Source organism: Gossypium hirsutum, chromosome D02, assembly GCF_007990345.1.
Source record: "Gossypium hirsutum isolate 1008001.06 chromosome D02, Gossypium_hirsutum_v2.1, whole genome shotgun sequence".
In the NCBI taxonomy this organism is placed as follows: domain Eukaryota; kingdom Viridiplantae; phylum Streptophyta; class Magnoliopsida; order Malvales; family Malvaceae; genus Gossypium; species Gossypium hirsutum.
Window position 1 is genome coordinate 69,168,248 of NC_053438.1, and position 14,855 is coordinate 69,183,102.

Sequence of the window (14,855 nt, forward strand, 5' to 3'; positions counted from 1 at the left end):
AAGCGATTTACACAGAAGGAAACGGCACCGTTTCACAATTTTTTAATTCACAGATATAAGAAAAAGGATAAATTTGGTTGTTTATTAAAATGAGGATCAAAATTCAAAAAGTAAATTACAAAATGCACGGAAAATCTTTTTCCTTTTACTTTTAACGATCCTTAGGTGTCATGAAAGGAATAAAAGAAAAAGAAAAAGGGCAATTTGGTCTATATTCGAAATAATTGGTCCAATCAATCTTTATGATTTATAAGTTTTTCGATCTTCATGCAACTCATAATTGAGTTATGCGCCGAGAATAATTGAAAATCATGAGAACTAGCTTCGGCGGCTTTGACTAAAAGGCCCTTAACAATATTCATTAATTATTATAAATAACAAAATTCCCTCCTCTTTTCTACCATCATATCCCCACCGTTCATCATATAAATTATAAATAACATGAAAAAAATGACCAAAAAGAAAGTGGGTCCCCATTTTCATTAAGATGGAGGGAAAGGGGGAGAGGGGGGGTTTATCTACGGTTGCTGTACATCCGGATCAGAGGACCGAAACCGCTTGGGTGGCGGCTCTTCTTGGCTGCTGCTACAGCCGGGAATTTCGGAGCGCGTGTCACAACTGCCGCAAGCGGCCGCGTCGAGCACGCCGACTGGGCTTGGTGGCGAGGTTGACGGCTGCTCGACTCTTAACTCCTTGAATCGAGCAGATGGACATGTGTCGACGAGGTATTCCTCCATTAGTTGGTGACAGCTTCTCACCATTTCCTATCCCAAAGAAAAAGGAGAAAAATGAAAAGAAAAAAAAAGAGAAAAAGAAAAATCACCGCCAGATTTTATAAATTTTAACACAGCTTTCTATGCTTCTTTAATCTTCGAAATTCTCGCAAAGAAAAAAGGAAAAAAAGATATTTGCAAAATGACCCTTCAAGAAACGCAAAATTTACAAATAAACTTCAACAACATACTCTGTTTACACTCTCGTGAAAAAAAACGTCACGAGCCGGACATTCCAAACTGTCTCCGGTAGCACAAAGCAAGGCGGCGGCTGCCATCGTCGACGGCGCAAATCGGAGGAAATCAATTACTGTGAATACCAAAAACAAAAGTTTAACTAATTTCAATAAGAATCTTCTTTTTCTTTTGTAAAGATTAGAAGTATTACCACGGGTGGTGTTGAGAATGAGATCCGAAGAAGCAGCGATAATAGAAGAAAACGAATCGGATAATCGGGTCGAGCAAGAAGGGAGCTTAGAGATGAAGTAATGGAGATAATCAAAGGGAGTTACCGAACATAATCTCCAATTAAGAGCAGCCATTACACGAAGCTCCATTCTTTGGATGGTTTTAGGTTCGAAAACGAATCTGGGTTCGAATACTTGAAGGTCCAGTAACAATGGCACTTGGGGTTCTTCCATTTTCGCTGCCAATGATAAACACGCCACTGATAGAAGCTGAAACGGCCACCCATTTGCTTGCTATGGGACCAAATTGAAAAAAATTTAAAAAAAAAAAGTAAAGAATTTTGGAAGGAAATTTTTAAGTTGCAGAGTTTTGAAATACAAAGGAAACGGAGTTTCTTTTTTTCTTTTACCGGAAGTGAGTAAGAAGAGAGGTAACGATCGAAGTAGTTGACGGTGAGGAACGCCGTTACTGGACTGAAATGATAGTGTGCATGCACCTGCATTTGCCTCATGTTCATATCAACAATCAATAAATTTAAATTTGTTCCTACTATATGTTTTGTGTATATAAATGAGAAAAATGGTGGACCTTTAGCATCCAATTAATGGAGTCTTGACGGGATATAACGTCGACGGAACGGTCCTGGCAACGGCGGAGATAATCGGGTAAAGGCATATGATGGGATTCCGAGTCGATGAGTCTTGAAATGGCATTCTCATCGGGATTGGGATAATACTTGTCATGGTGGCCGGAAAACGGTTCGGGTTCCCAGGTTACCACTTCACCGGCGTCCTCACCGCAAGACAAACTAGCAGCGGAGACAGAGGAACTGTTCAAGGGAGTTGAGTGAGAGTGAGAGAGGGACATTTGGATGATGGTGATGATAAAGATGCGGCTGATGGACGGCCGCAACGGCATTTACTGGACGGATAGAAGCTTTGACGATTGCAGTGGCGATATCGATGACGGTGGCGATGGAGTGGAGGAGAGAGTCGGTAGTGGTGGTGGTATTTCGTCTGGTCATTTAGCTTTTGTGGTTTTTATGGGGAGTTTTGTTTCTTAGTTTTTTACATCTTCCTACTACTCAAAATCCTATCGTTTTTTCTAACAAAAAGTATAAAAAGACCATAAATGTGAATAAAAAAATAAGTTGAACTGTTTTTGTTTCTACGTAAGATAAATACAATTATTTATTTGTTTGTGTATCTAATAAATACAAATAACTGTAATGTTAGTAATTAATTTGTGAAAATTAAATCAAAATAATATTTTTTTCGAAACAAGCATAATGTTATTAAGGAAATTCCATAAGGAACACGAAATACAAAACCGTCAAGTGGTCCAATAAGACTCGAAATCATATTAAGATAACAACAGCCACGTCAGACTTAATGAAGAGAAGAGCAACTTGCCTAACAGAAAATAGTCACAAGCAACCAAACGCAAATGGTCATAACGGCAACAACATAAAATGAAAAAGACTAAAAAGGATAAAACTAAACCCGACAAGAACTTAATCTTACCCAACACCAAAAACCAACAAAAGTCCTAAGTCCATAGTCTTCATCATCACCACTAAGAGAGGTGCAACACCCATTAGCAACTGTATGGCGACATCGAAGGCTAGAGATCACCCAACCACAAAAGTCTTCAGGTGGAATCATTTACCCAATAATTGCTTTGTAAAAGCAGAGCACTAGCGTCATGGGCTACAGATCAAAGGCTGTAACTAATGCATGCAAAATAGCCCATGGAGGTCAATTGATTAAACGAGGTTCATTCAACCCAATTGAACTGACCTGATTCGCAGAATATGTGGAGAAATCTATCTACTTGAAGCCTTGGTGACCCAATGAAATATTCCAGTAAATTAGAGTTATCATGGTGAATATTGTAAATCTTAAAGGACAAGATTGTATAGTGTTTAAATCTCTTAGAACTCTCATATTGTATATAGGCTTTAATCTTGATCGTCAATGTAATTTAAACTATATCGTTGGATCTGAGGAAGCTCAATTATAAATAGAGACCTTCCCCTTATTTGTAATCATTCCATTTAGAGTTATCAAATATATTTGAGAGCATTTACTTAAACACCTTGTGTGCATTACTTGCTTGTGGCTTTTTCGATTCTTTAATTGCTTCTTCGTTTAAGTGTTTTGCTTCTGCTAAGTTTCATTGCCTTAGAGAATTCTCACTTTTTGAGAGTTAGGTTGACTTAGGTAGATTTGAAGCTAAGTTTTTGTCTTAGGTTGCGCGGTTTGTGAGACTAAAGTTCTAACCCTATGACATTAAGGGGTGGTGAGGAACACCCGGAATAGAAGCTAAACATCCAGTCCTAAAGGAGCAATAATCTTGCAAAAAAAAAACAGACAACTAAAACTTCTATATCTCGAGACAAACATTGGCATAAACCGAACCTTGGCACCACCGGGACATAGCCTACAAAAGAACTTAAAGAATAACATCGATAAAAACCACAAAAAAGAGTAAAAAAAAAGAAGAAGAAGAAAGAAAATGTGGAAAATGGGCATATGGTGGTCAGATTAGATTCAACCAAATGCTGAAGGCAGAGGTTGAGATGGATGGAAGGAGTCAACGGTGCAGAAAAGGGGAAGAGGAAAAATAGGGGAAAAATGGAAAAGTAATGCTGAAATTTGGAGAAAAATAAAGAAAAAAGTTGTGGAAAGGAGAAGAGGAATGATAAGAAAAGTCGATGTGTAACGCCCTATACTTGACCCGATTATCGAGTCCATGCTATAGTGTGTCACATTCATTTTCGGAACAACGACGATTAATTCACAATTAAAATATACAATTTAATGATAGAATCAAACAATTATACAACCAACATGAAATACAATCATTCTTTGGCTTTGTACGAGCTTACGAAAGCTTTTAAGCTAATCGAAATTGAAATAGGTCTAAAATGAAAATTTTTAAAATTCAAGGTCGACGTCCCGACGTAAGGGTGTTCCTTGTTGCGACGTGACATACTGACTTGGCCAACAGCCTCCTTGTCATGGCGACAAGGTTTCTCATCGTGTCGTGGCCTAGAATTCAACCCTCGTCGCGATGTCACACATTGACTATGCAATTTTTCATCCCAAAAACCTACAATCTCACCACAACCAATACATGGCCTAAATCCTATCCTATTTTTGACTAAATATACAGTGATTATGTACCTACCACATATTCTAATCACTACAATACATATTATCCATACCTATTTAAGTCATTACAACTATTATTGAAACATTTAACCACAATTTCCTAATATTAAATAATGACTTCAATCATCAATTAGGAGAAGTGAAACGGATTAATTCTATAATCTAACATATTCATCAAGGATTCATACTTGCATACACCAAAATTTAAATGTCATTCACACAACATTACTTAAGTGAATGTTTAGCCATTTGTGAAATTCATATGACATTTTATGATCATTTTACTAAGTTTACATCCATTACAACCTAATTACTCCATATATATATAAACATTTATGAGCTAAGGTGAATTTAAGCATAATTTGGAAATCAAATAGACACCACCTGAGTACATGCCACCAACAAAAGAAAGAGGTACACAAACATTGTTGAGTTCGAGATCTTTGATTGGAAATTGTAGTTCTCACTCGGGATCTCGAATTGAACCTAACCTGTGCACAGAAAACAAATCGCACACTAAGTAATAAACTTAGTAGTAAACCTATAATTTACGATAATTAACAAGCTTATGCCAATGTACGCACTAAATTTAAATTCCACCCACTAATCAATCCTATACAATTTTCATACCAAATTATTCTTTTATCACATTACTTATACTTGTCATACCATTCCACAATATTTTTCCCAAATTACCTAATAATTTCATACCACATCTATACACATATTTATTCAAATTCATTACATCATTGTAACATATGCTTGATCACTTACATACAATAGTTATAAGCATAAACATTCAATTCCACTTCATTTTCTTTAGTAATTTCTAAATTTATTAGCTCAATTATTCGATTGACTCTAAGAGCTTGTTTTCAACTCATTTCGCATATGGTCTTATTTTGCATACATGCTTTTAACCAACCTGCATCCCAATCTGGCACCTTAGTGCATCATCAGATAAACCGAAGGAAATATACTGGCACACGTATTGCATCATTGGACAAGCCAAAGCATTTATATTGGCACACACAATGCACCATCAGATATATTGAAGCAATTTACCGGCACACACAGTGCATCATCAGATATACCGAAACAATTATATTGGCACACATAGTGAATCATCGAATAAACTGAAGGATAACCTGTACATTTAATAGATAACCAATTTCCAATTCCATTATAAGATCATTCCACATTCTATCAATATCAATTTCATCCTTAATTCACCATTCCAATACCGTATATAACAAATCTCAACTCAATTTCATACTTTCATCAAATTATACTATTTTCATTTCTATTCAATTTAGTCCTCTATCCCAATAATCAAACATATTCGTACCAATTTAATTTCAGCTAACAAATCTCAGCTTACCTCCATAAATTACCATGTAAAACAATAGAAATGTGCAACAATTAAAGTGATTTGAATTTATAAATACAAATCGAAAACTCTAAGTTATTCATCGACGACTTTAGCTTTTCCTTTCCCGTCGAGGACTTTGGGTCGAAAGTAGCAATTTGTTGAAATAAAAGGTTGAGAATCGGCCATGGAGTTTTCTCCGCCAAGTTCTCTCAAATTTGGTAGAGAAGATGATGTTTTCTCGCTATCCCCCGATTTCTAATGTATATACATATATTACTCTTTTTTTTTTACTTTTTATAATATAATGAATTAAAATTTTATAATATATATTTATAACATCCATCTACCGTCCACTAATATTTCTAGGGTGGTAAATTTTCCATTTTAGTCATTAGTTTAATTGTTATATAAGTCCTCAACTCATTTTCTAATTAAAAATCTATAGCGATTGGGCTTTACAATTTAGTCTCTAAACCTTAATTAATCACTATTTCAGAAAAATTACCTATCCAAAATTTAATTCACCTATAATATAACTTCGTACTCGGTTTTCAGAAACGGGATCCTGAAACCGTATTCTTTTTACATCATTAACTTTCGGGTCGTTACATGATGGATGACCCCAGCGTCAAAAGGCTCTCCTTGAGTTTGCAAAATGAGAGAGAATAGAACAAGGGCTAGCAAAGAAAAGCTGTGAAAGATAATGTTGTTTTTTAAAGGCACAATGTCAAACTTAACCCTTAACGTTAATTTTTTTTTTGTCAATTTCATCATTATTCTTTTTTAAAGTTAAATTTGGCCCTCAACCTTTATAAAGAGACAATTTAACCACCAACCTTTGGAAATAGAGTCAAATTTCACCATTAATCTTTTGAAAAAGAGTCGAAATGATTATTCTACAGAAATACCGAATAAAATGTTATTTTTTAAACATGATAGTTTACATGGCAATCCATATTTACTGTACTAATTTTTTGAATTTTTATGAAAATTTTATAATTTGTTTATAATTTTGAATTTTTTATTTGTTGAGTATGCTTTTATATTTTTTGAATTATTTATTGACATTGCATATGAGACAAAAAGTATCATGTCAGCATGAAATGTATATGAACTGCCATGCAAGTTGCCATATCGATATTGTTAAAAAATTAATGTTTTACTCACATTTTTGTTATAGAAAAACAAATTGACTCTTTTTTAAAAGGTTAGTGGCTAAATTTAGCTAAAGAAAAGAATAAATGTCAAATTAACATAAAACACAAATGTTGAGGGCTAAATTTATCTTTATGCCTTTTTAAAATCAAAATTAAGTTTAATGCATACAATTATATTAGATCAATATTTTGATATCATGTGCAAGTTTATATTATAAATTTGATATTTTAGTTCTATGGAATGAATTATTATTTTTTGAGGTTTTTCAAACTCACTTTCTATGTAATTTAATTAGTTAGAATATAATTCTAATATTTGGTATATTAAATTTTAATTATTTTTATTGGAATGTAATATTCTCTTTGAAATGTCTCTGGTTCACGAAATTTAAGATTATCTTTAGTAATAGAATTGTTGGAATTTAAAATTATTTGACACATTATCAAATTTGTTATATGTTGTAACACCCCTCACCTGACCCGATCTTCGAGTCTGAACTACATGATGCTACAATCGATAATGGAATAATTGCATATATTTAATGAATAAAACGAATCAAAACGCAACAATTTCAATCATTTAAATCATTCAGTACAATTTAAAAACTTTTCCCGAGTCTTATACGAACTTACCTAAGGTCTAAAGTTGATCTGGAATAAGGACCAAACTGTAAATAATTTAAATGACGTCGCGACATGACTACCTCCACGTCGTAACATCCCCAAACAGTATGTCACGTCACGATGCCAAATCACTTGATGTCGAGATGCCACGAACTGTTAGCCGTCGCCGCGATGAAAGGAGTTCAACGTCGAGACGAGAAATTTATTTAATACAAAAATATACTAAACATTATAATATTCCCAACAATTCACATTTCATTGCCGTAATTAGGAAGCCAAAAAATCATATGCTAGAGATAATAGCAAAAAATTTACAAATTATAATTGCAGAAATGTACAACAATCAAACTGGGTCAAATTGCAGCCCAAATTTTATAAAAACCACTTACCAAGCTAGATTTGGATTGAGATTCCAACTTATCAAAAATTCATTTTACTATTTAAAATAACAAAATGTCAAAAAAATATTTTTAAATTTAAATTTAAATGAAAACATTAATTTTTAATAAAAATTAATTTACTATTAAATAATAAGGACATAATGATAAATTCATCCCATAACTTTTATTCTTTTTTCAATTTAGCTCAAATTATTATTAATTCGATTACTTTGACGCAAAATCTTTAAATTTTAGTTAAATTACATTGTTTTAGAAGAAAAAAAGTTAACTGGACTGTTGAAATTTTAACTATAATCACATTACAACTCATGTTACGGTTCAAGTATACTTCATTAAAATTCATAAAAATTAATAAAAATATTAAAAATTCAACCAATTTTTTAAAAAAGAAGTTGATACAAGTTTTTAGAAAAATTATGAATGTCAATAGTGAAATACAAGTAGATTATTGTGCAATGATTAATTTTTCTGTCCAATGCAAAACAAATTGACTAAAATTTAAAATTTAAAAACTAAAGTGAACCAAAATAATATTAATTTAAATGTGAGGGTTAAATTTATCTTTATTTCAATAATAATTCAAAATTAATTACAAATTATCTTCTCCAATTTTCAAATGTTTTCTTGTGAATCAATATTTTAACATAGACTAAAATATATGTACGATATAAGTAAAAAAAGAAAAATATTTAAAAGAATAAAAATTGAATAAACATAACACATATTTTGCAGATAGGTAAACAAAGATAAATCCTAAAAAATCACCACTATATTATAATATGAGTAAAAATATTACATAAACTTATTATTTTCATATAATGATTCATTTTATTCATATCAATCCTTTGACTCAGAGATATTCAAATTTAACAGTTAGGATATGTATATCCACACATGGCAGCCATTTTTTAAGCTCGTTTCTATCAAAAAGCCGTCTATAATCTTCATCCTGATTGTACCCACAATAACATGGCTGTTGTTCCCTCATCTTGGTGGCGGCTTCTTATGAGAATTCAAGCATGGGTCGTACTCCAAAAGAGTTGCTACATAGCGCTGCCTCTGCCATGCGTGTTTTATTGGGAAACACCCCCACCACCACTAGCACCGCCGCACACGATACAACAATGGAGTCCCTCTTCATGTTATTTCCCTTTTTACCTTTTTTTTTTTTTTAATTTCCACACAAAGGGCTAATACCGGTGGTTGTGAACAATTTATAGCAACTAGATTGGTAATTAGTGAGAGTTTCAGACCATACATGTGACTTTGTATTTGGATGTTAGGTTTACCAAATTCAATGTGAAAGTGCCCATTAGCTTAAGGCCACTCAATAGGTAGACACTTTCAATCCTAATCTCTATGTTCATCCCTATATATGGAAGGATATAAAACCCGGAGTTTTGTGCATTTATCTTCTTTTTTGTCATGTTAGCTTTAATTAAACAAAAATTAATCTTCAATGGTTCTTATTTGTTCAATTTCGAATATTATAAACACTAAATTACTACTTATCCTGAAGTTTATTAATAGAAATAGTTAACATTATTTGCTCACTTTCTAATAATACAAGTATTAAGTTGTCTACTTTATTTTAGAGAAATTACATTGCTTTTGATATTATAGCGTGTTGATACTAACTGTACAGCCCAAATTTACCCGGGCCTCGCCAAATAACAGGCCCAAAAATTTAAAACCTACCCAAGCCCAATTACAAAACCCATTACCCAAAACACAAATAAAAAAAAGAAACCCTAACCCTAGGTGCGCCGCACCTAGGGCCTTCTGCATCTGCCGCCGCCGTCAATCATCTCAGCCACCTACCCTCTGACTCGCGCCGCTCGCCCATCACCCCACTTGCCTGCAAAGAAGAAAATCACGCAAAGCACAGTGGCAAACAGAGAAAAAGAAAAAAGAAGACTAAAATAGCATGTAAAATTGGCTATAAAGCCAAGTATCATCTCTGTAACAAGCCCCCCTTTTTGCAAAAAGAAATTCAAGAAATAAGAAATAAAAAAACAAATTCAACAACCCCATTTTCGGTATATTTATTTTCTTTTTCTAGTTTTTTTTCTCTTTATTTTTTTCCTTTCGAATTATTTGTGTTCGATTTTGTTTCTTTTATTTTTTAAAACTATATATATAACATATAAAAAAAAGGCAAAAAAAAACATACCTTTTGAATTTTCCGGCCACCGTGTACGGTGGCCGGCGCGACGGCCCCATGACCGGAGGCGGCCGGACCCTAGCCGGAGGAGGGACTGAAAAGAGGGAGAGTTGAGAGAGTATTTTGTGTTTTTTTTTGAAGAGTGGAAGAGAATGAATTTTTGCTAAAAAATTAGAATTTTATACCCCTCTTAAACGGCGTCGTTTAGGGCTTGGCATCATAGCCCTAAAACGACGTCGTTTAGTCTTTAGACCCGATCCACCCGACCCGCCTGCCAAGGATCCGCGTGTTTTCTATCAAGGGGTTATTTGCGCTTCAGGCCCTTCCGCATTTTCAGTCTGTTTCAATTTGGACCATTTGTCTTTTTTCTCCTATTTTAATTTGGACCACGGATTTGTTCCCTTTTTTAATTTGATCCTCAATTAGTTGGGCCCCTAAGGAAGGGACGTGTGGCCTGAAAATCGGGTTTATTACCCCTTTGGTCCTTCTTCCTTTCGCGCCCTTCTATTTTGGTCCTCCTTTGTGCATTTTATTATAGTCTTACCCTTTAAATTTTATTTTTATCACAAATTGACCCATTTTGTTATTTTTGTTGTTTTATTAACTAATCTAGCTATTATTATTATATTTTGCCATTATATATATGTATATTTACGTCACCATTATTATACCATTTAGTTTTACATTGTTATTGTTATATTTTATTTATATTTACTTATTTAAATTTTGAATATATTTGTCTTATTATTATTATTATTATAACTATTTATATATATCATCTTATTATATATTTATATCTTATTATATATATCTATATATCTCTTTATAGACACGTTTTTTTAGCTTATATACATACATATGTTTTGTTATACATACATACATATACGTCTATATCCATCATTCATTTTTATAAAATATATGTATATATGTCTTTTTTTACATATATATGTACATACTTACACTGTTTTATTTTACAATATACATACTTATATCATTTATTTTATGTAATATATATGTATGCACATACCCATTTTTTATTTATATATGTACATATTTATACTTTTATAATATATATACATGTGTATGTACGTGTTTTTATATATATATACACATACTTATACATATTATTTATATTTTAAAATCTATATTTTTCTTACATATTTTCTATATTTTATAATTCACATACATATGTTTTATATATATATATCGCAATACATATTAGCATCGTGTTTCATTTTGCCCAATATATCAAAATCCATTTCAAATAAATTAAATCTCGTGTTTAGATATTTGAAAAGTTGTGCCCTAACTTACTGGGTTTCGATTTTCACAATAAATCTAAACACGTGAATATTTTCAAACTCGAGTTTTCAAACGATCTCGGGAATTAAGAAAAGATCGTGTCCTAACTTACTGGGCATGATCCCTTTTCTAAACTTGAGATAATTAAAAGTCTTTTTAAATAAATAAATTTTTCGGCATGTACTCTCGCATCGGGAATTTGATACGTCGTGTCCTAATGCATTGGATATGACATGTCGTTTTCTCGAGATGAGGATTTTTTTTAAATAAAGGCAATATTTTGCGTTTAGAAATTCGAGAAAACATGCCCTAAGGTGCTGGGTGTCGATTTTTCTCGTTCAACCAAATAGCTAAATATCCTTCCAAAAATTTCAAAATAAGGCAATATTTTGCATTCGAAAATTCAAGGAACGTGCCCTAATGTGCTGGGTTTCGATTTCCCGATTGACTGAATAGCCAAATATCCTCTTGAATTTTAATCCATGCCATTCGAGTTTTTTTTTCGGATCGTATTTTAAATTTCTTTAAAGTTTTCAGTTTTTCAACACTAAGACATTAAGTAATCAACTAGGTACCAATTTTGGGCGTATCGAGGGTGCTAATCCTTCCTCGTGCGTAACCGACTCCCGAACCCGTTTTTCTGAATTTCGTGGACCAAACTTGTTGTTTTAATAAAATTAAATTGTTTATTAAAAACAACCATCTTTTCAAGGTGACCCAATCACACCTCATCAAAAAGGATTGGTGGCGACTCTCGTTTTCGTTTTCATTTTCAAAACCCAAGTCGACTCCGTTTTTCATCCAAAAATGGTGTCAACAGCTTGGCGACTCCACTGGGGACACCGATAACAGGGTCAAGCCACGTGGTGATTACTTTTTGTCTTTTGTCAAAAATTGAAATTCGGTTTAAAATTACGATCCTTTCATCGCATTTTATCTGTCTTTATCATAATCATCATCATTGGGGTTTATAATTGCTCTGTTTGTTTAAAATTGGGGTTTATCATTTTATCTTTCCGCATTGCATGGCATGACCGTTGGTCACACCTTTTTAAGTGGGAGTGAGAAGCTACGCCTTCGTGAGGTTTTCACCTCCGCATGGGATAGTGAATCGCTTTCGGGATATATCCGTACCTATGTCTTCGTGAGATTTTCATCTCCGCATGGCCATAGGGAAATGTATCCCCCTGAATCGAACTCGGTCCGTATGAGCCTATAATGGGTGAGGATCGAGGAATCTGCTGGTTCAGGTACCCTACTTTAGAACCAAACCACATGTAATGAGCCATAGGAACTGACCTAGGTAGAGCTACTCCAAATTTTAGTGCTTACCTAAATGAATGTTGTATTTATTGTTGCTTATTTTAAATCTTATTCTGTGTTTAATGCTAATTTACTTTGTTTGTGATTGTATGGCATCTTCATTCTAAAAGAGGTGTCGATTTACGTTCAGTTTCTTGGTAGAAAGCTTATCATGGAAAAGGGGTTTGTTGATAAAGTAGAGGATAATGCGACTGTGCGAATATGGGCTGAAACGACACAACGAGAGAAAGGCAATAGTCTTACCGAAAGGGTACGTGTCAGAATTGTGGGATTTTACCCGTATCAGTGTAATCCAGAATGACCTTCGAGAAATGAAAGAAGTCTGGGATCAATGGGATGTCGAGGCCAAGCAGCTGTTCTATTGTAACTACGGTGACCTACCTTATCTGCTTAGTGTCAAAGTGGACAAGTATTTATTCCGAGCCCTTGCTCAGTTTTGGAATCCTGCCTACAGTTGTTTCACTTTTGGGAAAGTAGATTTGGCTCCTACTGTGGAGGAGTATACGACCTTGCTTCGGTGCCCAAAGATTCAAGTCGACAAGACTTATTCCAGAGCTGCTTGTGTCCCTCTATTCTTAAAGAAATTAATGAACATCACTGGGATGAGCGAGCAGTGGGTCGCTGCCCGGATCCAACAGAAAGGCGACAGTAAATGTGTTCCTTGGAAAAGTTTGCGAGATTTGGTGCTTGTACATCCTGACTTAAAGAAAAGGGTCGATGTCTTCGCTTTAGGTATCTATGGACTAGTGGTTTTCCCTAAAGCTTTAGGACACATAGACGAAGCTGTATCTGATTTGTTTGATCGGCTTAGTAAAGGGGTTACACCGGTTCCGGCAATACTCGCTGAAACTTTTAGATCCTTGAATGCGTGTCGAAAAGCAGGGGAGGGAAGGTTTATTAGATGCGCGCAGCTCTTATTGGCATGGTTCCATAGCCACTTTTGGAAAGTCGAAAAGGTCTCTTATCGGGTATTCTCTGATAGCTACTCCCTTCTAGGAGAATTGGTGGCCACGCCAAGACGGGATGATATTTCAGAAGAAAAATGGATAGAGATACTCTAGAATCTCCAGGATGAAGATATTGAATGGAGGGCTCCTTGGTTAATTCCTGACGAGATATTGTACCGATGTGGAGATTTCGACTGGGTTCCGCTGCTCGGGATATGGGGAGCTATCGGATATGCTCCTCTACTCGTATCAAGACAGTATAGATCACAACAATTCATACCAGCAACGCAGGGGTTGGCCTATTGTGATTCTTCCTATAGTGAGGACAATTACAAGAAGAAGGTTCGAGAAATATCTAGTGCCTGGAACCAGACTCGTCGAATGAAGATCTTAGCCGTAGGTCCGACAATTACCCCCGAGTATAGTCAGTGGCGTGATCAAAGGATCAACGACAACATCCCGGCGTCAAATTCAGAAACTGCTCGATCTTTAGAGGAACACTTACAAGTTTTGCCTTCTGAAATAGAAATCATCAAACAAGAATTTGAAAAAAGGAGTTTAGAATTGGGGAAGAAGATAGAACAACTAGAGGAAGAAAAAATGCAGTTAGGACTGGATGTGGACATTCAAAGATTAGAGGCTGATAAATTGAGAAAAGGAAAGAACAAAGCAGAAGAAGATTTGGACAGCCTGAAGACAGATTACAAGAAGTTGCGTAGGTCGGTAAGAGCTGCTGGCTTGGGTAAAACGCCAGAGAAATGGCGACAAGAAATTCAGGAGGAAAAGACGAAAGTTAATCAATGGGAAAAGAAATTTCAGGATACTCGGGCTCGAGAAGTCGTCTTGGGAAAGAGTCTACTAGTTTGCCAAGACGAGAAGACGGAGTTGAAGGTCTGGATAACTGAACTAGAAAGATCGCTTCACCAGTACTGTAATCGTAATGCTACGATTGAATTAAGGGCGAGCTTAGACAAAATTGAAGAATTAAAAGGACAAATAGGAGGGCTAGAGAATGCATTGCAAAATAGTGAAATCCGGATAGAGCTTCTGGAAGAAAATAATGAGCAGTGGCAAAGACAATTCCGTCGGTCTCAAGAGCAGATTAGAGAAAGAGATTATATTTTGGGAGAGGCGGTGGCTCAAGTGCGCGAAGTAGCTGATCATCTGTAAACTCTAGCGGTTCAGGCTGATCTATTAAGTTTGAAGTA

At 34.6% G+C, this 14,855-nt stretch overlaps 1 protein-coding gene and 1 long non-coding RNA gene across 2 annotated transcripts; both read right to left on the reverse strand.

Annotated features, from left to right (window-relative positions):
- Positions 1-332: 332 nt before the first annotated feature.
- LOC107908829 (cyclin-D1-1) lies at positions 333-4,142 on the reverse strand. The gene is made up of 5 exons (XM_016836105.2): positions 1,770-4,142; positions 1,591-1,677; positions 1,162-1,474; positions 965-1,083; positions 333-764 (listed from the first exon to the last, which is right to left on the reverse strand). The coding sequence occupies exons 1-5, from the start codon at positions 2,097-2,099 to the stop codon at positions 519-521; spliced, it is 1,095 nt and encodes a 364-aa protein (XP_016691594.2). The 5' UTR covers positions 2,100-4,142; the 3' UTR covers positions 333-518.
- Positions 4,143-9,553: 5,411 nt separating this feature from the next.
- LOC107928328 (uncharacterized) lies at positions 9,554-10,453 on the reverse strand. The gene is made up of 3 exons (XR_005910565.1): positions 10,261-10,453; positions 10,085-10,169; positions 9,554-9,769 (listed from the first exon to the last, which is right to left on the reverse strand). It is a non-coding gene; the product is annotated as an uncharacterized lncRNA (long non-coding RNA).
- Positions 10,454-14,855: the final 4,402 nt, after the last annotated feature.

Coding starts and splice junctions, on each gene's coding strand:
- LOC107908829 (XM_016836105.2), bottom strand. CDS start 2,099: ATGCCGTTGCGGCCGTCCATCAGCCGCATCTTTATCATCACCATCATC. Junction 1,678..1,769: donor CCATTAATTGGATGCTAAAG/GTCCACCATTTT, acceptor AGGCAAATGCAG/GTGCATGCACACTATCATTT. Junction 765..964: donor TTCACGAGAGTGTAAACAGA/GTATGTTGTTGA, acceptor TCTTTGGGATAG/GAAATGGTGAGAAGCTGTCA.